Raw genomic sequence first — 26,810 nt, 5'->3', positions numbered from 1 at the left:
GGTGTGGCCGGGAGGCGATGATGAGGAGTAACCAGCACGCGGATGCTTTGCGAGACTGTGAGGGTGGAAACTATCTGAAAAGGAAGGGGAGCATGGAGTGAGGGACTGGTGCCTGTGACAAGTAGTTTGAGTTTCTGGTGACTGAAAAATAAAATTGCATGATTAGATAGTTTAATGGCCCAACTGTGTCTTTAATGTCTTGTCTGGTGCAGGGATGCAAGGGAGGCCAAAGAATGGCAAAGGAGCACTTGGACAGATCTGATTGGCTACTTATAGGGGCAAGTCTGGGATGTGACTGGTCAGGGTTACTATCTGTTGATTGGTTGAAAGATCTCACTAGAGCCAATCAGCTATCTTTCTTTCCTTGCTGACAGAAATGGACACAACTCAGAGCAAAGCTGACTCCAGCCCCTCAGACAGGAGAGTCCGCCCGCCAGCCCAGAGTCTGGGGGTGGATGTTACAGGGCAGCCACGGAAAGAAAGCGTGAAGCTGCCATTGTCCATACTGAGTGAAAAACCAGCCTGTCTCCTCAACGAAAGGGTAAGTGGGAGGGACCCCATCTTCTCTGGTGCTTGGGGATTTGTTTGTGTTCTTTTGTAACTAGATTGAAGACAGGCGTGACCCTTCTCTGAAATGCTGGCTTTGCGTCACACTCCCGAGCCTGGGGCCTGCTGCCTATGCCAAAGCTGAGATCCTGCCCAGCACATTGTCTAGAAACACTTCTGAAATAACCTAACAAAAATGAAGGGGTTTGGCCCAAACCAGCATCCTTTGGACAAACCCTAAGCCATAGCATTGGTCTTAGAGCAGTTTACTTTGGATCAGTTCTCATTGCAAGCGCCTCACAAATCTGTCAAAGTGGTGTTGCATTATCTCGTCCACCTGCACGGATCCCCCGAAACCGCAATGTCCTACACAGAATTTAATATTTACAGGAAGCAGCAAGTGCAATACAATATTCTAGTTCCTTTCACCGTAGGTTTCCATACTCGGTCCAAAGCCCTGAGCCCTACTTTAGGAACAACACTAATGTAGGTCCCTTGTAAAAAAGAAACAGATGGAACAGAGTTAGGTAAGCTTCCGGTACCAGTGTAACATGCCAGCTCATCTGCAGCTATCCATGGAACCAAACAGGCCACAGTCAGCCTATCTCCATTGATCAGACTGAGCTGAGAGTCAGGTATCCAAGGAGCCTGATGGAAAAGCTTTAGCTAAGCTTTGGTTATTAAAGAAACTAGATGAAAGAGGGTTAGCTGCTCTTCAGTTATCAAAGGAACGAGATGGAACAGATAGGTAAGCATCTGAAAGAGACATCTAGTCACAGATTCCTTAATTTAGAATCTTCCCCAGGTGCAGGACTGGACCCAGAAATGTTTTCCATTGCATGTCTGTGCGTCCGAAGATGGCGATGCACGACTCCTTATCAACGCCATACACCATATGTGACGTTGGCAGACTCTATGTAACCCCTTGCCAACTTCTCACATCAGTCCCTTCTTTTCCGTGCTTGCAATGCAGATCTGTAGCAGTTAGGAGGCCTTTTTTCAGCACATCTCTATTTTTTGTCGAGTAAACAGTGTTCTTTTTGGCGATATCTCAGGATTTAAGCGCTGTAAATCTGGTGATAGACAGATGTCCATCACAGATCCTCATACTCTGTGCTTGTGGTGCCTTGAGGACACTATGACTCTGAGGAGTGCGGTTCCTGTCAGCCTCTTCGACAGAAGGTGTGGAAAGAGCCACAGGGCAGCGTAGCGAGCAATTGTGCTGCACCGAGCTGTGTCATTTCAAAAACTCTGGGGTGTGCCATATTTACAAGAATACAGCTCCTCCCGCTCTCTTCCTCGCACTGGCGATAAAACAGCAGCCATGTGCGAACGCAGGCAGCCTTGCACCTTGGGGTAACGGTGCCTGCGTTGCAGGGATGATTGCTGTTGTGCAGGAAGGGACAACTGGTGTTTTAGTCCTTCTGTGTGTGCTGGAGAATGCAGCACACACAGAAAGAGCAAAGAATGAGAAGTAAAAATATTTCTCCTCGTTGCGCCACTTCAGCGCCTCTGCGGAGTTTTTGGCACTGGCTCAGATTTATGCTGTTTGACAAAGCCAATGGGTGTTGCACGGGAACACCCACAGCAACGCCCACGACACGCCCCTTTGATGCAGAGTACTGCGTGAAAGAGGGTCATGTGTACAAGGCTGGGTAAAGCCACGCAAAGTGGCTTTGTGTGGCGTTGTACATATGTGCCAGCACACAGTGCCACCGGAGCGTCAAAAGAAGGGATGCCCCGATGGCACTAGGGGCTTGTAAATATGCCCCAAAGTTATGAAAGGACCCATGGGTAACAGAGTTAGCTAAGCTTCAGTTATCAAAGGAACCCTAGGGAGCAGTCTTTGCTGACTCAACGTAGGGTCTTGAGGGTCTTTCCATTCCTAGGGCACCGTCAGTTCATCATTCTACCCTTTTTGTGCAGCTCAGCTCCAAGAATGTTCACAAATCTATGACCGTGAACACTGTTGTTCGAGAAGACTTCACGTTGAGGTGGTTCACTCCTGGGCAGCAGACTGAGCGCGTCTCCCTCAGAGCAGGAGATCCTCATGAATCCTCCATAGCTCTGCTCAGGTGTGTAGGTTGAGGCATTCTATGGTTCAAGAGATCTTACAGGTTTGAATCTCAGTTTCTCTTCTCAGATGTTCATACTTCTGAGGTCGATGAAATGACTGAGTAGCTGTGAGTGAGTGACAGTAACACCTACAACAGCGTTGTGACATTTTCAGGATAAAACACCATGTGTGAGCAGCCTAACAATAATACCTACCGTTATGAGTCATTCGGCTCACTAACCAACAAGACAAAGCTTGTCAATCATCCCTTTGAAATGAAACCAATCGCATCCACCAAATCCCACCACACTGTGCGTCACCACGCCGTCATTTGAACAAATACGTCTTTAGCACGCATTTATTCAGCATGCCACTCGTTATAACGACTTGTCTTAAGGGCGCGCTGGATTTTGGAATAGTTTAATTTACTATTCCAACTCCAGTCTGTGCAACAGTTGGGAAGGTGTTGGACTTTAAATCCAACAGCATTACACCAATGCGTCCCCCATGAAGCAAGGCGTTGTAAAGACTTGCTTGCTGAACGAATGTGTGCTAATGATGTGTTTGTTCTTTTGCCGGCACTGTGAAGGCACAGCGTGATTCCACCTTCGTCCAAATGGACATTTCCCCATGTATTAACTTGCTTAATTAACCTGACTATACAGAGAAGGAAAGCCACTTCTTTTCCCAACGATGTCAACTATTCCATGTGAGGAAAGCTCTAGTTAAGGCTATAAGGGTTACTTACAGCTTGGGTCACCTGCGTTCAGCTCAAAAAGGCATCCTGATTTAAGTACCCTGAAGAGCAAAGCCCCACTACTGCCACACAAGAGGTTTACTAGAGATGAATCTCATGGTCAGCCAGACAGTGCAACTACTACATGTTACTTCATCAAGAGGGCGGGCATCTCACCTCTGGCTTCTCTGCAGAACAGGATTGTCGATATAGAATAGAAGAATCTTGCTCACTGCCTTTTATGACACAGACCAATCTTTTAGTGCTTGACATCATCTCTTCTGCTTGGTCCCTCATGTGCATCTCTTCCATCTTGCGGTCCTGCCTGTATCCAGTTCGCGACAGTCGAAAGTCCCGTGAAGCGGAAAGTGAACACATCCTCTGTGGCGGGGGCACCACTGAACACGGGTGGCAAGGCCTTGCCGCAGGGTTTCCACCTCTTCCCTGCAGAGCTGGACTTCGGCGTCTTGCGGGAGGGCTACACCTACTGTGCGACTGTCACGATGAGGAATATTGGTGTGGACCTCAGCAGGTTGGTGCATGTTTTGTTGTATTATCAATTGGGGTTGTCTCTAAATTGTCGAGCACCCGCAGACCTTTTGGAAAACGTAGCAGTGATGTGTGGACACAGAAGCAGCACTTCTGTACAATGTTAGGCGTTGTGGTTGACTCCAAATGTAAGAGTTCCAGGTACTGATGTATTGAAAGGGAAGCTAAAAGAGTCTTTTGATGAAGCAAGAGCGCCTCCATAAATCAGTGGCACTCCCCTCCCCCCCCTACCCACCCACCACACCTGCCAGTTCTGTGCTCAACTTAGAAGCAGGGGAAATGCTTGGCTTGCAGCAGTTGGGCCTTTACTGGCTCCATTGGCAAAAAACATTGCCCAGATGCCCACCCACCACAGGGCTTTATAGCCATAGGACCAGTGGCCATGACCATGACTTTTTTTCTCTATCCCAGACCACAATGTGAAGCGGGGGTCCTGTGTAGAGAAGTAAAGTGGAGTAAAGGCTGAGGATTCAGCATCCAAGCCCCCAGGGGCAAGGTCCTACCAAACCCCAGCCCCTCTACCCCATAGCTGCCACCAAACCACTTTAGACTACCCTTTGCTGCCCACAATCGCCCGATAGGAGGGCGTGTCACCTTTTAGCTCTCTCAGTGATGGAGCATCACATCCGACCACTGGGTGCTTCAGATCCTGAAGCACGATTATTCTCTACCCTTCCTCTCCCATCCACCAGATATGCCACATACACCACAACCAGCAGCGGCCTGTGCAGGTAAGAGCGGTGGGGCCGGTTGGGGAAGGGGGATTCGACAGACGACCAAGAGGGAAAATTAAATAAATAATTCATGTTCCCTCATAGTCATCGTCGTCTGGCAAAATCCCCCCCACCTGGCCCATCGCTCTTACCTGCACCGGCCGCGGCTGACCACAACACCTCCTGGGGGACCAGTCCGTATTCTGCGGAGAAGTTCAATCTGTCTTGGAACAAGGGAGTAATAGAGAAGCTGCCAGCATCAGGGATCAGGACTGGCTGTTACTCCTGTTATTCCCTGGTACAGAAAATTGAGTCCTTCACCCCTTCCTCTATCTCTGACCGCTGAGAATTTTCCACTGGAAGAACAAGTTCAAAGTGCACACCCTGGCCCAAGTGCTGTCTGCTCTGGATTTCAGGAGATGGGATAGTGGTATTAGATTTGCAGGACCCCTATTTCCACATCTCCGTCCTGCAGTCCCACGAGCACTAGCTGCAGTTTTAGGTGGGCCACGAGCACTTTCAGTTTATCTATCGTGCCCCCCCTTTGGCGTTACCAGTGACCCTTGGTTGTTCCTACAGATGTGGTGGTGTTTGCAGCCCATTTGTAGAGGTTGGGAATACCAGCCTAGCCGTCAGAGCCCCCCTTCAAATTATGGCTGACATGTGGACATTGTTGGGTTTTTCCATCAAAGTGCCAAAGTCACACCCGACTCCTTCGCAACAGCTCCCATTCGCTGGACCCATCCTTGAACTTGGTGCTCCTCCGAGTCTTCCCTCTGCCTCAGCGAGCCCAGGGCATTTGAGCTACGATCCCGATGTGTCAACCTTGACCCGAGTCTCAGTTGCAATGACTCTAAAGATCCTGGGCCTCTTTGCTTCCTGCAATCTGCATGTGGACAACAGCAGGTGGCACATGCTGGCTCTGCCATGGGATCTGAATTCTCAATGCGCTCAGCACCAAGGGGAACTATGCGAAGCCATCCAGGTTTCCAAGGAAACTGCCAATGGTCTGCAGGGTGGCAGCTTGACCGCAGTTAGGACAGCAGCAGACCCCATCCCATCCCACTCAGCGTTAATGGTCACAATGGATTTATTGTTGCTGGGTTGGAAAGGCTACCTGGGAGCAGTGGAGATCAGAGCACTCTGGTCTCTGGGGAGGCTCGTCTCCACATCACCTTGCTGGAGTTGAAAGAGATTTGCTTGACACTGAAGGAATTTCTTCTGAATATCACAGGGGAACGGGTACTGGTTCTCACAGACAATACAACCGCCATGTGGTATTGCAACAAGCAGGGCAGCGTGGGGTCTTGGGTCCTGCGCCATGTGGCTCAACGTCTCAGTAAGTGCTTGAACGTTCAGGGAAATCCCTGATCACCCAGCACCTGGCAGGATCTTTAAACACCCGGCTGATGAACTCAGCTGATGTTGCCTAGCAGATTGCAAATGGCAGTTACACTCGTAGGTGGCACAGGGCGTCTTCCAACACTGGGGAGAACCCTGGCTCGATCTATTTGTCACCACACAGAATTTTCAATAATCAAAGCTGTTGCATTTTGAAGTTTCCAAGGCAGTTCTCCCTCAGGTTTGGACACGAGCACTGTCTGGATAGCAAGTTGATACCAGCATGGCATGGTCTTCTGCCAGCATTCGGGAACGGAAATCCTGTACGGCATTCTACCCCTGCCTCTCCTGCCCAGAAAGATGATGAAAATCAAAGACAGACCAGGCCCAAGTCATCCTAGTGGCTCCAGACTGGGCAGGAAGAGTCTGGTACCTAAAACTTCTCATGCAATGAGCACACATCCTCTGATCCGGCTGCCCCTTCAGGAGGACTTTCTATCGCAGCAACAAGGCCGAGTACTGCACCTGAGCCTGCTCAATCTCCTTCACCTGGTGTGGATATTGACTGGTGACAATTGATGGCCTTTGACCTTCCTCCTGAAGTAGTTGCTGTTATCTTTACAGTCAGGCATCCATCTGCCCTGAGTGTATATGAAGGACGCTGGCAGAAGTTTTTTGTTTGGTGTTCCTCTCAGAACATCCACCTTGAATGCAAAGTTGTCCGATGTTCTCATGTTCTGTCCATCTCTAGCCTGAAGCTCCTGTTTTAGTGATGGATAAATGTTATTATACTGCCCTTTCGGCCTTCTTATGGTTGCTGGATCACCGATTCCTCTTCAAGTCACCAGTTGTGATGCGGTTATTCAAAGGGATGATCTATATGTTACTGCCAACACCATTTATCATGTTGCAGTGAGACTTAATTTGGTCTTCGTGTACTTGATATGCACTCGCATCTAGCTCATGAGCAGCTGCCCTCTCTCTGTGTTCAGCATCAAAACAGCATTTCTTATTGCCATAACATCTGCGAGACGAGTAAGCAAGCTGCAGGCGTTGTCTGTGGTACAGCCAAACACCTAATTTTTCCCAGATATGGTGGTCCTCTGTACAAACGCGGCATTCCTGTCAAAGACGGTAACACCCGTCCAAATAGGAGAGTGGTTGACCTTACTGACTCTCTGTACACCACCCAAACCCTCTGGGTAGGAAGAACGACTCCACTATCTGGACCCCAAGAGGGCCCTGAGTTTACACTTCAACCAAACCAGATATTACCCACAGAATGACCAACTTTTCATTTATTTCTCTGGAGCAAAAGAGAATAATCTCCAGATGGACTGTGTTATGCATCAGGATCTGCTATGGGCTAGCTAAAAAAAACATACCATGCTTTTACAGTATTATTTTATAATACTCTTCTTGCTGTATGCATTATACTTTACAGCCAGTATTACGATTGTAGCAGTTCATTTCTTCTGCACGAGAAAGAAGACTGTTCAATAAATACTTTTATTGGAAATGCCCGTCTCTCTATTTCTCTGCACCTCTAGTGAAACGAAGCATGTACGATTGACTGAGTGAAATCTATCTATTGTTTCCACGACTCTGAAGATCAGTTTTATCTTGGGGAAACAAAGTTGTCATGTTTATGCGGTTGTCAGAAACGAATCCCTTCTTGTTTATCCGAGAAAGTTTCTAGTGACCTATGAGCTAGCTGGCACTCACAATTAAGTTTAATATATCCAATAGAGACATAGTCAACCTAAGTCCTACGTCACATCTATAGGATATATTATTCCAATGCGCAAAGCCTATTGGGAATATAGGAACTATACTACATGGCGCCCAACGTTTGATAAGGCACTAATTTAACGCTAGAGTAACTCAGTTGTGCTTTTTACAGAGACCCATTTTTCCCCGTAAAATACTCCAATAGATGTCTGGAGTGGGTAAAGGGCTAAAATATCCACCATAACTGAGTAGGATGAAAAATCCTATGTATTAGTTTTTGGTTTTGTTCAACGTTGAAGGATACAGTGTTCCAAAATATTGTGCACCTTATCTTTGTTTCCTTGAAACTTGCTCTGCAAACTTTCAGTCAAACAAAATGACTGAAAACGCAACCGGTGGAGCTACAGTGAATGCAAACCTACCGGGTTTAGACGTTACAGGGTTTAATGAAGACAACGATGATGCAATAATCATCCAGGAAAACTTAAGGAAAATTATAGCTATAAAGATTATAGAAAATGGCCTATCACCAAGAGATGGAAGGGTTATATTTGTCATAGAGGCACATGAATATCGGCAGACAGAGGTATTCTATTCATGGATTGTCTTCCCTGAAGCAAATCCAGTGTCACATGTGTTTCACTTCTACAAAGAAGAAGAAACTCCAGCGGAATACACTCCTTTCGAGGATTTTGAAATTCCATTAACATACCAAGAGCACCAGCTCTGGTTTAAAGGCGCCCTACAACATCAAAATCATATTACCAGGCTCGGCCCACTAGGTAGACCCAGAGCAACATGGCCGGTACTAGCCACCTAGTGGTAAAGCCACCTGCAGATGGATTTTTCACTCATTCTAGCAGGGCAAAGGCTGCTACCACTGCACTAATGCCTGGTGTGCCAATTCTTGACGTTTGCCAGGCTGCCTTGTGGCCATCCCTCCACACGTTCACAAAGCACTACTGCTTGGACAGTCAGGTCCAGTTGGATGGGCACCCTCTTGATCTGTCCTGCAGGATCTCCTGGTCTGAACCATTCCAAAGACCTCTCTCCTGGAGGACCTACTTTGATATCTACTCACAAGGTGAGGTATCTGCAGTTAGAAGTCTCTATCACAAGAGCAAGTTACTTACCTTCAGTAACGCCTTATCTGGTAAGGACTCCATCTAACCCGTAGATTTCTCACCAATCCTCCCATCCTCCCTGCTCTGTGGAAGGGTCTAATTAAGCTCACTACACAGATCCCAAACCTGGAAGTCTCCGTACTGCCATATCCTGATTTCAATGGCTTTGTGTCCGAAGGTGCAGACAGAAATCAGAAAGAAAATGCCATCAGCTTGCAGAGGTCGCTCATGTACGGGGGCCTTGTCGACATTTCCAGAGCAGGTCAGATCCGATGCAGAACTGCACAATCCCATCTGATAAATGCAAAGAACGTTCTAGCAAAACCAGGTCCTGGATGATGCCTGGGGAAATTTACAAGGTGAGGAGGAGCCTGTGGTTAGAAAGAGTCTTTATCAGAAAAGGCGTTACTGAAGATAAGTCGTTTCTTTATTGAAGCACAAAATGGTTTTAAATATAAAACTGACCTTTCTTTATGAAATTGTATTGGAACTTCATCTTATCCAGTTGCCTAACTTCTACGTCCCACCTCATCCATCTAAATTAGAAGGGGGAACACACAGACTAAACACAGAAAGGTCTTTCGGGCACTGTTCTCAAGTTTGACACGTATAGAAGGGGGAGTAAGGTTTTGCAACCTATGGAATTGAATTTATGGATTTGGATGTACCTCAAAACACAGTTTTTATGGACGTCAAGGGTTTCATCAGCACTCCGCTTGAAGGAATAAGTGCATAGACTACCACTGCTGCATCTTTGAGAAAGAGAAATGCTCTGCAGGAAATGTTCGAGGTGCCCACTTACTTTACAAAATACACAGAGTGGACTCAGGGGCCACAGTAGAGGCTTTGCTTAGCAGGTCTGTTGTTCAGCACATTTGTGCAGAACTTCTCTCCTTCCTGTTTATCTGAGGATCCGCCATATGAACCTCTGGGTATTTAAAAATTAAAAAGTGCAGATGAACGAGCAGAAGAACAAGCAGATGAACGAGCAGATAAACTAGAAGATAAACAAGAAGATAAACAATCAGATAAAAGAGCAGATGAACGAGCAGATAAACGAGCAGATGAACGGGCAGAGGAACAAGCAGATGAACAAGCAAATGAACGAGCAAATGAATGAGCAGATGAAAAAGCAGATGAACGGGCAGATGAACAGGCAGATGAACGAGCAGAGGAACAAGCTGATGAACGAGCAAATGAACGAGCAAATGAAGGAGCAGATGAAAAAGCAGATGAACAAGCAGATGAAAGAACAGATGAAAGAGCTGATAGGCAAGCAGATAAATGAGCAGATGAAAGAGCAGTTAAATGAGCAGATGAAAGAGCAGATAAACGAGAAGATAAACAATCAGATAAAATAGCAGATGAATGAGCAGGTGAACAGGCAGATGAACTGGCAGATGAACGAGCAGAGGAACAAGCAGATGAACGAGCAAATGAACGAGCAAATGAACGAGCAGATGAAAAAGCAGATGAACGAGCAGATGAACTAGCAGCTGAAAAAGTAGATGAAAGAGCAGATGAACAAGCAGATGAAAGAACAGATGAAAGAGCTGATAGGCAAGCAGATAAATGAGCAGATGAAAGAGCAGTTAAATGAGCAGATGAAAGAGCAGATAAACGAGAAGATAAACAATCAGATAAAATAGTAGATGAATGAGCAGGTGAACAGGCAGATGAACTGGCAGATGAACGAGCAGAGGAACAAGCAGATGAACGTGCAAATGAATAAGATGAACAAGCAGATGAAAGAACAGGTGAAAGAGCTGATAAGCAAGCAGATGAAAGAGCAGATAAACGAGAAGATAAACAATCAGATAAAATAGCAGATGAATGAGCAGGTGAACAGGCAGATGAACAGGCAGATGAGCCAGCAGATGAACGAGCAGATAAACGAGCAGATGAATGAGGAGATGAACGAGCAGATGAAAGAGCACATGAAAGAGCACATGAAAGAGTACAAGAAAGAGCAGATGAAAGAGTACCCATTACAATAAAAAGCAACACACTGTTGATGCAGTTGATTGTGTTGAACAATGATCTCCGATTCCGGATCACTTAGCTCATCATGTAGGTCTTCTGGAGCCCACTGGGTTTAGACTTCAGGACCTGAAGGGTTTCAATGAGATAGTGGTAACTCTGTAATAGAACATTTCAGACACGGTCTGCATCCGGCAATATCGGGGCGATATCAGCTTGAACCTCAGTAACACAAGTAGGTCCTCAGGCCACCATGACAGCGTGCGTCCAGCTTCTGGTTGAGCTATCTCAAAGACGCTACAGAGGGAGTGCAGTATTCACCGGACCATTGGTTTTGTGGTGATGTTTAGTAATATGTCAACTTGTTGCCTCAGCAAATTTGGTCAAGTCCAAGTGAGTGATGAGCTTTGGTGGCCGTAGGCTACAATGACATTACTGTCTGGTTAAAGATGGCTATGCTGAGATCAGAGTCAGTAATCAAGGCTTTGAGAAGTTCCCAGCCAGGGATCACCATCTCTTCTAAGCTTCCTCTGCATCAGGCTCTTGGTCATGTTTGGTCATGTTTGCGTGGGTGATAGAACATAGGCCCCCCTTCCTCGGCTCCCACATTCATTACAGATATGAAACTAGTGGATAGGCTGCCCCTTCTGTTTTTCTCCCTCCTCCTTGACCGCTTCCTTGCACTGAGTTTTAACTGCCCAACCTTCTTGTGTGTCTCCTTTCTGGCAGGTTCCGCGTGAAGCAACCTCCTCCCGGCACGGGGCTGCGGGTGATCTACAAGCCTGGGCAGGTGAGTAATCACTTTGCCATTCACTCCACATGTGGTATCAGAGTGTGTAGGAACTGCCACATAGTAATCATTCATAGACAATGTGTACAAATTTGTAACACCAACACTTCCCCCTTACACACCCACTGTTTAAACTGACTCTTCTCAAATGGCATCCTGGGCCACGTTCTCTCATATCCAGAATTAAGTCTGTGTTCTATCGTTAACGACGTGCCCTCATGAGGGCACCCCTGGCTCAGCTCTGTAGCAGCTGCAACCAATCCCCATCCTTGAAACCCCAGGATACCGTTGTGCCAGTGTGATTCAAGCCTCTTACCTTCCCACCCATGCTTCACCATTACATCCCATGCTTGCACTCTTCACTCTTTTTGTGACCATTTTAATTACCACTAAATCAACCTCCACCAGCCATTTTGTTGACTGCATCCGCTTGTCCCCTAATTTACCACCCACTGACTGTACCACCCACTGAACGTACCACTGCCCACTGAACGTACCACCCACCGAGCGTATCATCCGCTGAATGTTCCACCCACTGAACGTACTGCCCACTGAACGTACTGCCCACTGAACGTACCACCCACTGAACGTACCACCCACTGAACGTACCACCCACTGAACGTACCACCCACTGAAGGTACCACCCACTGAAGGTACCACCCACTGAACGTACCATCTACTGAACGTACCACCCACAGTAAGTACCACCCACTGAATGTACCACCCACTGAATGTACCATCTACTGAATGTACCACCCACTGAAAGTACCACCCACTGAACGTACCATCTACTGAACGTACAACCCACTGAACGTACCACCCACTGAACGTACCACCCACTAAATGTACACACCCACTGAATGTACCACCCACTGAACGTCCAATCCACTGAACGTACAATCCACTGAACGTACCACCCCCTGATCCTACCATCTTCTGAACGTACCAACCACTGAACATACCACCCACTGAACGTACCACCCACTGAACATACCACCCACTGAACGTACCCACCCACTGAACGTACCCACCCACTGAATGTACCACCCACTGAACGTACCACCCACTGAACGTACCGCCCACTGAACGTACCACCCACTGAACGTACCACCCACTGAACATACCATCTACTGAACGTACCACCCACTGAACGTACCACCCACTGAACGTACCACCCACTGAACGTACCATCTACTGAATGTACCACCCACTGAACGTACCACCAACTGAACATACCATCTACTGAACATACCATCTACTGAACGTACCACCCACTGAATGACCACCCACTGAAAGTACCACCCACTGAACGTACCACCCACTGAACGTACCACCCACTAAATGTACACACCCACTGAATGTACCACCCACTGAACATACAATCCACTGAATGTACCACCCAATGAATGTGCCATCCACTGAATGTACCACCCACTGAATGTACCACCCACTGAATGTACCACCCACTGAATGTACCACCCACTGAACATACCGCCCACTGAACGTACCACCCACTGAACGTACCATCTACTGAATGTACCATCTACTGAATGTACCACCCACTGAATGTACCACCCACTGAATGTACCACCCACTGAACGTACCATCTACTGAACGTACCATCTACTGAACGTACCACCCACTGAACGTACCACCCATTGAATGTACACACCCACTGAACGTACCACCCACTGAACGTACCACCCACTAAATGTACACACCCACTGAATGTACCACCCACTGAACGTCCAATCCACTGAACGTACAATCCACTGAACGTACCACCCCCTGATCCTACCATCTTCTGAACGTACCACCCACTGAACATACCACCCACTGAACGTACCACCCACTGAACATACCACCCACTGAACGTACCCACCCACTGAACGTACCCACCCACTGAATGCACCACCCACTGAACGTACCACCCACTGAACGTACCGCCCACTGAACGTACCGCCCACTGAACGTACCACCCACTGAACGTACCACCCACTGAACGTACCACCCACTGAACGTACCACCCACTGAACGTACCACCCACTGAACGTACCACCCACTGAACGTACCATCTACTGAATGTACCACCCACTGAACGTACCACCAACTGAACATACCATCTACTGAACATACCATCTACTGAACGTACCACCCACTGAATGACCACCCACTGAAAGTACCACCCACTGAACGTACCACCCACTGAACGTACCACCCACTAAATGTACACACCCACTGAATGTACCACCCACTGAACATACAATCCACTGAATGTACCACCCAATGAATGTGCCATCCACTGAATGTACCACCCACTGAATGTACCACCCACTGAATGTACCACCCACTGAATGTACCACCCACTGAACATACCGCCCACTGAACGTACCACCCACTGAACGTACCATCTACTGAATGTACCATCTACTGAATGTACCACCCACTGAATGTACCACCCACTGAATGTACCACCCACTGAACGTACCATCTACTGAACGTACCACTCACTGAAAGTACCACCCACTGAACGTACCACCCATTGAATGTACACACCCACTGAATGTACCACCCACTTAACGTACAATCCACTGAACGTGCCATCCACTGAATGTAGCATCTCCTGAATGTACCACCCACTGAACGTACCACCCACTGAACATTCCATCTGCTGAACGTACCACCCACTGAATGTACCACTCACTGAACGTACCATCTACTGAGTGTGACTAAAGCCCTTCTTAGTTCTATGTGACTTTAACTTTAATGTAAAGCAATAACCACTGCAGCCCATTTACATCCCTGTACTATTAGCTCTGAGGTCCCTCACCTGATCTTTCCAGAGCTCTTTTCCTGGTACTCAGACACAATATCGAAAATAAAATATCGTAAAGACAAAATATCGAAGTTAAAATATCGAAGGTAAAAAATATTGGGAAGCAAAAATATCGGATACAAAAATATTGTAATAGGTAAGTAAGTATAAATATCGATAATAATAATATCGTATGACAAAATATCGACAATACAAAATATCATGTAGTAATGGAAAAAATAAATAGTATAGGAAAAAATATAATAATTGTACATAAAAAATTGATAAAAAGGTCTATATTAAAAAATTAAAATATATTTAATAAAAAAATATTTTAAAAAAACATATCTAGTTTTAGGAGCGGGTAATTGGGTTTATAGGGGATAAGGGTGGGGAGTGTATTAAAATGTATGTAAAAATACATAAAATAATAAAAAATATGAAAAAAAGATAAATTTTAAAATAATATTTAAATTAATAATATTAATAAATAATAATAGATATCAAGTTTTAGGAGCGGGCTATTGGGTTTATAGGGGATAAGGGTGGGAAGTAATTTAAAAATAATTAATAAATTAATATATGTTTGTAAATTTTTTTTATTAATAATTAATTGGTAAATAATTAATATTAATTAGTTAATTAATTAATATAATTTTGTACATTATTTTATATAATAATTAATTGGTAATTAATGAATATTAATTATTTAATTACTAATTATAATTTTGGACATAATTTTAAATAATAAATAATTGGTAATTAAATAATAATAATTAATTGGTAATTAATTAATATTAATTAGTTAATTAATTAATATAAATTTGAACATAATTTTAAATAATAATTAATTGGTAATTATTTATTAATAATTAGTTAATTAATTAATATAAATTTGAACATAATTTTAAATAATAATTAATTGGTAATTATTTATTATTAATTAGTTAATTAATTAATATAAATTTTCACATAATTTTAAATAATAATTAATTGGTAATTAATTAATATTAATTAGTTAATTATATTAATTAGCTTCATTTAGTTAAATATATATTTTTTACTTGTAAATTAATTTGGAAAAAATAATATTAATAATTAAATTTATTTATTTACAGCTAATGTGCTAATATATTTACTTTATTGTTATTGTTAATTAATAATTAATTATTAATTACATAATAATAATTATTTTTGGGTAACGGAGTATTGTTAGAGTTCAGGGTCAGTTTTCCGTTTTTGGGTAAAGGGGTATTTTTTGGGTTCAGGGTCAGTTTTCAGTTTTTGGGTAAAGGGGTATTTTTAGGGTTCAGGGTCAGTTTTGGGTTTTTGGGTAAAGGGGTATTTTTAGGGTTCAGGGTCAGTTTTCAGTTTTTGGGTAAAGGGGTATTTTTTGGGTTCAGGGTCAGTTTTCAGTTTTTGGGTAAAGGGGTATTTTTAGGGTTCAGGGTCAGTTTTGGGTTTTTGGGTAAAGGGGTATTTTTTGGGTTCGGGGTCAGTTTTCAGTTTTTGGGTAAAGGGGTATTTTTAGGGTTCAGGGTCAGTTTTGGGTTTTTGGGTAAAGGGGTATATTTAGGGTTCAGGGTCAGTTTTCAGTTTTTGGGTAAAGGGGTATTTTTTGGGTTCTGGGTCAGTTTTCAGTTTTTGGGTAAAGGGGTATTTTTAGGGTTCAGGGTCAGTTTTGGGTTTTTGGGTAAAGGGGTATTTTTAGGGTTCAGGGTCAGTTTTCAGTTTTTGGGTAAAGGGGTATTTTTTGGGTTCAGGGTCAGTTTTCAGTTTTTGGGTAAAGGGGTATTTTTAGGGTTCAGGGTCAGTTTTGGGTTTTTGGGTAAAGGGGTATTTTTAGGGTTCAGGGTCAGTTTTCAGTTTTTGGGTAAAGGGGTATTTTTTGGGTTCAGGGTCAGTTTTCAGTTTTTGGGTAAAGGGGTATTTTTAGGGTTCAGGGTCAGTTTTGGGTTTTTGGGTAAAGGGGTATTTTTTGGGTTCAGGGTCAGTTTTCAGTTTTTGGGTAAAGGGGTATTTTTAGGGTTCAGGGTCAGTTTTGGGTTTTTGGGTAAAGGGGTATTTTTAGGGTTCAGGGTCAGTTTTCAGTTTTTGGGTAAAGGGGTATTTTTTGGGTTCAGGGTCAGTTTTCAGTTTTTGGGTAAAGGGGTATTTTTAGGGTTCAGGGTCAGTTTTGGGTTTTTGGGTAAAGGGGTATTTTTAGGGTTCAGGGTCAGTTTTCAGTTTTGGGGTAAAGGGGTATTTTTTGGGTTCAGGGTCAGTTGTCAGTTTTTGGGTAAAGGGGTATTTTTAGGGTTCAGGGTCAGTTTTGGGTTTTTGGGTAAAGGGGTATTTAATTAATTATGCAAACAGATGCATATAAAAAGTCGATATAGCTGATAATCCGATATTGAAGTGCACGATATTTTTGATGTCGATATTATAGTTAATGTCATTATTTTTTGTAGATAGCGATATTTTTGTTTTCCGATGTTAATGTAGTCGATATAAAAGTAAACGATGTTTTTGTATATCGATATTAAAAAATCGATATTTGTGTATATATCTAGTTAAGTATAGGAAGCCGATATATTTGATTTCGATATTTTTGCTCCGATATTTTTGTACGTCGATATTGGGAATGTCGATATTTTGTCAGACATTCCTTTTCCTATATTGCTAAACTCCTCTCATCTCACCTGACTTGCTACACCAGATTGTCTCGCTAGCATTCATCTGGAGCTATTGTCCATACCATAGGTGGGCTCCATTCCCTAATCTCCCGGGGTGCCGCCCTGTCTTCTTTCAAATGTACATTTATTTACTTATCACAAGTTAGCTCCTGAATTTGTCCTCAAGGCGCCCAGCCTTACTGCGGAAGTGTCTGGCAGTGCCTGACTCCACCTGGAGTTATTTTGGGGTCTGGAGTGACACCTCAAACATCAGGCACAGGGCTCCACCCTCTGAGAGGAGACCGACGGCTGCTGAGACCGGCCAGCAGATCACAGCTCTAGGGTGCGGTGACGCTGCTGGTCTTGTCCCAAGTCAACAGCCTTTGGCAGCTCGACAAGCAATGACTGTATTAACTGCAATTTAAACTGATGGCTATATGTGTTTAAATTATTAACTTTGTCATGCAGCCAACTTGCCCCATGGCCTCTAACGTGTTAGGATATAACTTGAAAGGGTGATTGTCACTCATGGCTACTGCCTTTCCCCATTGTTTGCACCTTTGAGCTGCATGCAAAGATTCAACCTGACTCCCAGCGCCCTTTGCAGCTTGTCTCATCTCTCTTAGCTGCCTCCTCCCGGGTGACTTCAGGAGTTTCTTGCAGGCTGTCTTCCTACCTTGTGGTTCTCAGTACCATCCAAGCTTTCTTACTTACTATCAGGGGTCCTGGTCAATCCATCATGAACCCATTTTCTAACCTCCCACATCCGTTCTCCAGGCTCTGAAACTCCCTTGCTGACTACCTGTGCTGGACCCCACGGGGCCAAGGCTTGTTCTGTCAATCAATCAATCAATCAATCAGGGCATTTATATAGCGCACTACTCACCCGGAAGGGTCTCAAGGCGCTTGGGGAGGGGGGGTCAGCTACTGCTCGAACAGCCAGGTCTTGAGCTGCTTCCTGAAGGCGAGGTGGTCCCGGGTCAGGCGGAGGTGGGTCGGGAGGGAGTTCCAGGTCTTGGCGGCCAGGTAGGAGAAGGACCTTCCCCCTATGGTGGCTCTACGGATGCGGGGGACGGCGGCGAGGGCGTGGCCGGTCGACCGAAGCTGGCGTTTGGGAGTGTAGAAGTTGAGGCGGTTGTTGAGGTATCCTGGGCCTTGGTTGTGTTGTCTTCTATGGTCCACCTGCCCACCAATTAAAACCTTCTCCTACTATCTGACACCTCCATCATACTCTTATTCTGGTCACCGTCCCCTCACCTCCCAGCTTCAGGTGTCCGTCCACCCCAGGCATGAGGTCTGACTTCTGTCCCGCAGATGAAACGCTGCGGACCTTTCGAACCATCGCGACAGTTGCTGCCGGGAGCCTCAGATTGCACCATAATATTTAACAAAGCTCCTCCTGGTTCCGCTTTGTCTTCCAGGAGCCTCAAAATGCACCACAGTATTTAACAAAGTTCCTCCTGGTTCCGCTTTGTCTTCCAGGTGGCCCCAGGGATGAAGGTGGAGCTGGAGATTGAGCTCTTTGCAGTTGCTGTCGGGCTGGAAGGTCCCGAGGGGATTGGAGCCGTGTCTCACGACATCGAGATCCACGCGGAGACGGAGACGCTCTTCCTACCTGTCACTGCATATATCCTTTGCCGGCATTCTTCCTTCCTTATAAGTTGATCTATCTCCTTCTGTTTGTTGCCATGCTCTGTGCAGTCTCTCTTTTTTCAATATTTTTATTACAACTTTCAAATAAACCATTGTACATACCCAAACAAAAGAAAGAAAGGCAGGTGTGTGCGGCCAAGCCAGCAGTCACCAAACTTATGGACAAGTCATCATGGATAAGAAAACCAAGAGAAAAAGGTCACACAGAGCGTCAAGTGACAGCTGATCCAGAAGCTCGTTCTGTTACTCCGGTCCAGGAACTGATATCGATGACATGACCCCGGGTAAAGCCATAGCAGACCTCCGCCACACCCAACCCCCAGACACACAGCCAACAAGAAACTACAGCTCACTCAGCAGGGGCTCCCCTACCTGGGATTCAGCGGCAGGAGACATGGGCGCTACCCCCACGTCTGCTGAGAGCACCGCAGCATCTACCACTGTGGGCAAGAACCGCCCTTGAGCATCCAGTGAGGACAAGACGCCAGTATCACATCCCAGGAAGGTAGGAACAGGAACCTACACACTCCCCTGGCCCACTCCCTCTCTCTTGCAATCTGCCCATCTAGCCACCTCCTTCTTCCATTGATCCGGATCGGGGTCAATGGCAGATTTCCAGCTCATCGTCAGTCGCTGACGGGCAATTACAAGAGCTAAGTCCGCAAACCTATCAGTCATCTTCTGGCCACATCTCAAGCATGGAGATGCAGCAAACACAACTGCAGGAGCTGTCAAAGTGTCTGTCCGTAGCCCGAGAAGTAACTTGCAGTACGGTGGATACCATAGGGAAGAATCCCACCTCAGGCACATGACTGCGGGTGTACGCCCACAAAGCCCCAATCACGCCGAGGGGTGAGATACGCCCGGTGCAAGAAATAGAACTGAATAAGTTTAAATCTACCATTTCCGGGCACTTTGGAGATAACCGCCAGGATTTTCTTCCAGGCAGAGCCCCTGAGCACAGGTCCCAGGTCTGCAGCCCAAAATTGGCGTGGTAGCGACAGGTCCATCTGAGCCGCCTTCAACAGGGCTCAATAGAGCAGCGTAACCACCCAAGCCCCCCCCTTGATGAGGAACAAATAGCTTGAGGCACTCATGCTCCGGAGGCCCAGCAGAACCCCCCTCCACCAGGCATGGGTCCTGCCTATCAGTGTCTCACCAGAGTGTCATACATCTCCCTCAGTTCTAGAACAGGGCTAGCTTCACCCCCACAAAGAGGTCACCCGGTATGCTGAGTCCCTCCTTGGACCACATGCCCAGACCGGCCCAGACACACAGGTGCTGCCAACTCCGAGCAGACATCAAGGGGCGCTCGCAGGTGTATGGAGCCCTGGTACGTGTTCTCTGCAAAGTCCACATGCAACGTGCCACCTGAACCAGGACATTCTCACCACGCACCATTGAGGCAGGAGTAGGTCACAGCAGTATTCGATTTAGAAATTCTCTGGAAGCTGTCTTATGCTCCCGATGGCTCACTGCATCTAAAAGGACCGACTGCCACCCAAGCATCCACTATAACAGAGTGCACAAATAATAAAGTTCAAAATCTGTTGCAGCCATTCCACTCTCACATAGCAGTAATCACAATTTTTTCAGGGCCACCCTGTCTCAACCACCCCCAATATAGCATGACAAGGATGCTATCCAGCTCCCAGAAATAATCCCTAATAAACTCGACTGTCTCGCCAACTCCAGCAAGTCAAAGGAACTCTTCCGCATCATCCAGGAATTCACCAAACCCCCCAGCGAAGCCACAAATTCGTTACACCATCCCAGGACCTCTGCAACAAGCTCGGCTCCTACTTCCATCTGAAGATCAAGGCACTTGATGACAACTTCAGCGAACAGACTCCAGAAACCACTCCTTCCTCCAGCAGTGATATCCATCCTACCATCCCCACCTAGACCCCGGTCACCATTGACGATACCGTCACGACCATGAAGAGAACTCACTCAGGAGCCCCCACGGACCCCTGCCCACCACACATCTTCCACAGAGCTGCCGCCACCATAGCACCTAAGCTACGACGCACCATCAACATCACCTTTGAATCCGGCCCAATCCCCGACTGGAAACGTGCAGAAGTCAAGTCCCTTCTCAAGTAACCCTCTGCAGACCCGACGGACCTGAAAAACTACGGACCCATCTTTCTCCTTCCCTTCGCGGCCAAAGTCACTGAAGAGATCATCAAGGCCCAGCTGACAAACTTCATCGAGGAGAACGCCATCCTCAACCCTTCCCAATCCGGATTCAGCAGCAACCACAGCACAGAGATCCCCCTCCATGCTGCCACAGACGGAATCCGCACGCCCTTCGACCAAGGCCATACCACGGCCCTCATCCTACTAGACTTCTCCGCAACCTTCAAAACTGTCACCCACTGCATCCTCACAGCCAGACCCCACGATGCCGGCATATAGGGAACCACCCTTGACTGGCTCTGCTCCTTCCTCACCTGCTGAACCCAAAGGATCAGACTCCCGCCCTTTCTCTCCTAATCCACAGAGATCAACAGCGGAGTACCCCAAGGATCATCGCTCAGCCCCACACTCTTCAACATCTACATGGCGACCCTCGCCGCCATCGTCAGACAGCATGGACTCAGCATAGTATCCTACGCCGACGACACCCAGCTCATTCTCTCCCGCATGAAGTAACCTGATGCCACCAGACTCAGCTCCACGGAAGGAATGAAAGACGTTGCATCCTGGATGAGCAGCAGCTGTCGGAAGCTCAACTCGGAAAAGAAAGAAGTCCTCGTCCTCGGACTCACTCCCTCAGCTTGGGACAACACCTGGTGGCCGACTGCCCTTGGTAACCCCCCCAACCCCACGGACCACGCCCAGAACCTCGGCATTATACTCGACTCCTCCCTCACCATGATCCGCTGGATGAATGCCGTCACCTCCTCCTGCTTCAACACCCTCCTCTTCCTTTGCAAGACCTTCAAATGGATCCCTCCGAATCCAGAAAGACCTTCACCCACGCACTCCTAACAAGCAGACTGAACTATGGAAACGCCCTCTATGCTGGAATCAACAAATCCCTGGTTCGCAAACTCCAGACCATCCAGAACACCGTGACCAGGCTCGTCCTCGGCATAAACACATCATCAAAACCTACGAGACTTCCACTGGCTCCCCGTCGAGAAGAGAGTGACTTTCAAGCTACTCACTCACGCCTACAAATCCCTCCACAATACCAGACACAAATACCTCAACGAAAGAGTCATCTTTCACGGACCCAAGAGAACCCTGCGCTCCGCCAACCTAGCCCTTGCAAAAAACCCGTGCATCGGCAGAACCAGAGCGGGTGGAAGAGCCTTCTCCTACATCGCAGCTAAGGCCTGAAACGAGCTCCCGATCAACATCAGGCGCTCCTCCACTCTGCACACCTTAAGGACGAGCCTCAAGACCTGGCTCTTCGGCTGACTTGGAGCTGCACCCCCCACCCCCGGAGCCTTGAGACCCTCACGGATGAGTAGCGTGCTTCACAATTCCCTGATTGAATGATCGGCACGTTAGCAGGAGGCGGCCATCTTGCAGCATGCGCTCACGCGACTCACTTCATAAACAGTTTTATTTATTTATACTCTAGAAAAATATAAATGTCCAGTAATGAACAGGCTACAGTGCAGAGCATTGTAGGAACAGTCTCAACTTAGAGCTTCACCGACTCTGGACTCTGTGCGTGGGACATCCAGGGCCCTTACTACCACGGCACTCTCCTCAGCCAGTACTGTGACTCCTCAGTACCCCTGCACCGCCTGTAGAGGGCGCTGTCTATATCTGTGTGTGTGTGTGTGTGTGTGTGTGTGTGTGTGTGTGTGTGTATGACTCTGTGACGGTGAGAAGCATCTCTAACAGAAGGGATCCAGGGCCCTTACTAACCCAGTGCTCTCCTAAGCCAGTGCTGTGAATGCTGGTACAATACGCTGTAGCTTTCTCTATTTGTTTTTCCCTTGTTTCACTTGCGCTGTTTAATATCTTTCATGAGCACATAGGGACAGATTTACAAGGCCCGTACTCCACATTTGCGCCACCGTTGCGTCACTTTTGTGACGCAGCGGCGGCGCAAAGCCAGCGCCATGCCGCGGGGTATTTACAACGTGACGCATCTAGGGAGATGTGTCACTATGTAAAGCCCTGTGCCACATGTGAGTGTTCCGGAGCTGGGGTGGGGGGCGTTCCGGCACAGGAACGCCTCGCAAAAGTGGCTGAGTGAAATCTACAAGAGATTGTAAATCCTCCCCATAGTGTTCACCTGTTCCCCTGGTACACAACCTCGAAAGCACCGTTGATGCTGCCACACGATTTATGAAATGTAATCTGTCTGTCTTTTATTGACACTACAACTGTATTAATTAAGTTCCTCAGACTTTTTTGCCTTCATTAATATATACTCTGTAATTAAGTTATATCTATAATGATATCCCTTTATTGATTCCCGTCGAGACATTGTTGCATGTTACGACAATCACCCAGCTCTCGCCTGGGAGTACAGAAGTCTCAGGTCAATATTAACACGAGTTGCTAACCAACAGCGTCAACTTACAGAAGGGATTGTGTCCTTAACACCATATTCACCAGTTTTAACAGAAAATCTTCACGACAACAGACCGGAGGGGTGTCCCACGGGAGGGAGGAGTCCAGGCGTTCGATTGGTCGGTACCTCTCCCTCCTCCCGGGTGGGCCTCCTCCGACCCCGTAAGCTGCCAAGTTGAGGTCAAGAAACAAGTGAGTATGTCTCAAAGTGGAGCATTTAAATGGCGTTTCTCAGGGCTGGACTGGGTTTGGCTGGTGCTAGTGCCTGGGTGTAGGTGGACAAATCCATGGTGTAAGGCGGTAATTCAACAACCCCATGCACTACCAGGGGGAATGGAGTGACAGTGACTCAATGGAAGGGTTTCAAGTGGAGGTGTGTCTGGGTTTTGATTGGCTGGTGCTGTGAATGGAGTGACAGTGACTCAGTGGAAGGGTTTCAAGTGGAGGTGTGTCTGGATTGTGATTGGCTGGTGCTGTGAATGGAGTGACAGTGACTCAGTGGAAGGGTTTCAAGTGGAGGTGTGTCTGGATGTAGATTGGCTGGTGCTGTGAATGGAGTGACAGTGACTCAGTGGAAGGGTTTCAAGTGGAGGTGTGTCTGGATTTTGATTGGCTGGTGGTGTGAATGGAGTGACAGTGACTCAGTGGAAGGGTTTCAAGTGGAGGTGTGTCTGGATTTTGATTGGCTGGTGGCGTGAATGGAGTGACAGTGACTCAGTGGAAGGGTTTCAAGTGGAGGTGTGTCTGGATTTTGATTGGCTGGTGCTGTGAATTGGGTGACAGTGACTCAGTGGAAGGGTTTCAAGTGGAGGTGTGTCTGGATTTTGATTGGCTGGTGTTGTGAATGGAGTGAAAGTAACTCAGTGGAAGGGTTTTAAGAGAAGGTGTGTCTGGATTTTGATTGGCTGGTGCTGTGAATGGAGTGACTGTGACTCAATGGAAGGGTTTCAAGTGGAGGTGTGTCTGGATTTTGATTGGCTGGTGCTGTGAATGGAGTGACAGTGACTCAGTGGAAGGGTTTCAAGTGGAGGTGTGTCTGGATTTTGATTGGCTGGTGTTGTGAATGGAGTGAAAGTAACTCAGTGGAAGGGTTTTAAGGGAAGGTGTGTCTGGATTTTGATTGGCTGGTGCTGTGAATGGAGTGACTGTGACTCAGTGGAACGGTTTCAAGTGGAGGTGTGTCTGGATTTTGATTGGCTGGTGCTGTGAATGGAGTGACTGTGACTCAATGGAAGGGTTTCAAGTGGAGGTGTGTCTGGATTTTGATTGGCTGGTGCTGTGAATGAAGTGACACTGGCTCAATGGAAGGGTTTTAAGGGAAGGTGTGTCTGGATTTTGATTGGCTGGTGCTATGAATGGAGTGAAAGTGACTCAGTGGAAGGGTTTTAAGGGAAGGTGTGTCTGGAATTTGATTGGCTGGTGCTGTGAATGGAGTGAAAGTGACTCAGTGGAAGGGTTTTAAGGGAAGGTGTGTCTGGATTTTGATTGGCTGGTGGTGTGAATGGAGTGACTGTGACTCAATGGAAGGGTTTCAAGTGGAGGTGTGTCTGGATTTTGATTGGCTGGTGTAAATGGAGTGACTGTGACTCGATGGAAGGGTTTCAAGTGGAGATGTGTCTGGGTTTTGATTGCCTGGTCCTGTGAATGGAGTGACTGTGACTCGATGGAAGGGTTTCAAGTGGAGGTGTGTCTGGATTTTGATTGGCTGGTGTAAATGGAGTGACTGTGACTCGATGGAAGGGTTTCAAGTGGAGGTGTGTGTGGATTTTGATTGGCTGGTTCTGTGAATGGAGTGACTGTGACTCAGTGGAAGGGTTTCAAGTTGAGGTGTGTCTGGAGGTTGATTGGCTGGTGCTGTGAATGGAGTGACAGTAACTCAGTGGAAGGGTTTTAAGTGGAGGTGTGTCTGGGTTTTGATTGGCTGGTGCTGTGAATGGAGTGACAGTGACTCAGTGGAAGGGTTTCAAGTGGAGGTGTGTCTGGATGTTGATTGGCTGTTGCTGTGAATGGAGTGACTGTGACTCAATGGAAGGGTTTCAAGTGGAGATGTGTCTGGGTTTTGATTGCCTGGTCCTGTGAATGGAGTGACTGTGACTCAGTGGAAGGGTTTCAAGTGGAGGTGTGTCTGGAATTTGATTGGCTGGTGCTGTGAATGAAGTGACACTGACTCAATGGAAGGGTTTTAAGGGAAGGTGTGTCTGGATTTTGATTGGCTGGTGTAAATGGAGTGACTGTGACTCGATGGAAGGGTTTCAAGTGGAGATGTGTCTGGATGTTGATTGGCTGGTGCTGTGAATGGAGTGACAGTGACTTAGTGGAAGGGTTTCAAGTGGAGGTGTGTCTGGATTTTGATTGGCTGGTGCTGTGAATGGAGTGACAGTGACTCAGTGGAAGGGTTTCAAGTGGAGGTGTGTCTGGATGTTGATTGGCTGGTGGTGTGAATGGAGTGACTGTGACTCAATGGCAGGGTTTCAAGTGGAGGTGTGTCTGGATTTTGATTGGCTGGTTCTGTGAATGGAGTGACTGTGACTCAATGGAAGGGTTTTAAGGGAAGGTGTGTCTAGATTTTGATTGGCTGGTGCTGTGAATGGAGTGAAAGGGACTCAGTGGAAGGGTTTTAAGGGAAGGTGTGTCTGGGCTTTGATTGGCTAGTGGTGTGAATGGAGTGACTGCGACTCAATGGAAGGGTTTCAAGTGGAGGTGTGTCTGGATTTTGATTGGCTGGTGTAAATGGAGTGACTGTGACTCGATGGAAGGGTTTCAAGTGGAGATGTGTCTGGGTTTTGATTGCCTGGTCCTGTGAATGGAGTGACTGTGACTCAGTGGAAGGGTTTCAAGTGGAGGTGTGTCTGGATTTTGATGGGCTGGTGTAAATGGAGTGACTGTGACTCGATGGAAGGGTTTCAAGTGGAGGTGTGTCTGGATTTTGATTGGCTGGTGCTGTGAATGGAGTGACAGTGACTCAGTGGAAGGGTTTCAAGTGGAGGTGTGTCTGGATGTTGATTGTCTGGTGCTGTGAATGGAGTGACAGTAACTCAGTGGAAGGGTTTCAAGTGGAGGTGTGTCTGGGTTTTGATTGGCTGGTGCTGTGAATGGAGTGACAGTGACTCAGTGGAAGGGTTTCAAGTGGGGGTGTGTCTGGATGTTGATTGGCTGTTGCTGTGAATGGAGTGACAGTGACTCAGTGGAAGGCTTTTAAGGGAAGGTGTGTCTAGATTTTGATTGGCTGGTGCTGTGAATGGAGTGAAAGGGACTCAGTGGAAGGGTTTTAAGGGAAGGTGTGTCTGGATTTTGATTGGCTAGTGGTGTGAATGGAGTGACTGCGACTCAATGGAAGGGTTTCAAGTGGAGGTGTGTCTGGATTTTGATTGGCTGGTGTAAATGGAGTGACTGTGACTCGATGGAAGGGTTTCAAGTGGAGATGTGTCTGGGTTTTGATTGCCTGGTCCTGTGAATGGAGTGACTGTGACTCAGTGGAAGGGTTTCAAGTGGAGGTGTGTCTGGATTTTGATTGGCTGGTGTAAATGGAGTGACTGTGACTCGATGGAAGGGTTTCAAGTGGAGGTGTGTCTGGATT

At 46.8% G+C, this 26,810-nt stretch overlaps 1 protein-coding gene across 5 annotated transcripts in view; it reads left to right on the top strand.

The window, feature by feature from the left end:
• SPAG17 (sperm associated antigen 17) overlaps positions 1-26,810 on the top strand; it is a 1,244,773-nt gene that overhangs the window by 1,213,477 nt on the left and 4,486 nt on the right. For all 5 annotated transcript variants that reach the window (XM_078656351.1, XM_078656349.1, XM_078656348.1 and 2 more), the window contains 5 exons: positions 375-541; positions 3,674-3,870; positions 11,506-11,566; positions 18,518-18,662; positions 23,276-23,425. In XM_078656351.1, coding sequence (XP_078512477.1) covers positions 375-541; positions 3,674-3,870; positions 11,506-11,566; positions 18,518-18,662; positions 23,276-23,412 — 707 coding nt within the window. In that variant the 3' untranslated portion in view covers positions 23,413-23,425. The remainder of the gene's footprint in view (positions 1-374; positions 542-3,673; positions 3,871-11,505; positions 11,567-18,517; positions 18,663-23,275; positions 23,426-26,810) is intronic.

This window comes from Lissotriton helveticus, chromosome 8 (genome assembly GCF_964261635.1).
Source record: "Lissotriton helveticus chromosome 8, aLisHel1.1, whole genome shotgun sequence".
NCBI lineage: Eukaryota > Metazoa > Chordata > Amphibia > Caudata > Salamandridae > Lissotriton > Lissotriton helveticus.
The sequence above is the reverse complement of the archived record's forward strand: the minus strand, read 5'-3'. Positions and strand labels throughout refer to the sequence as shown.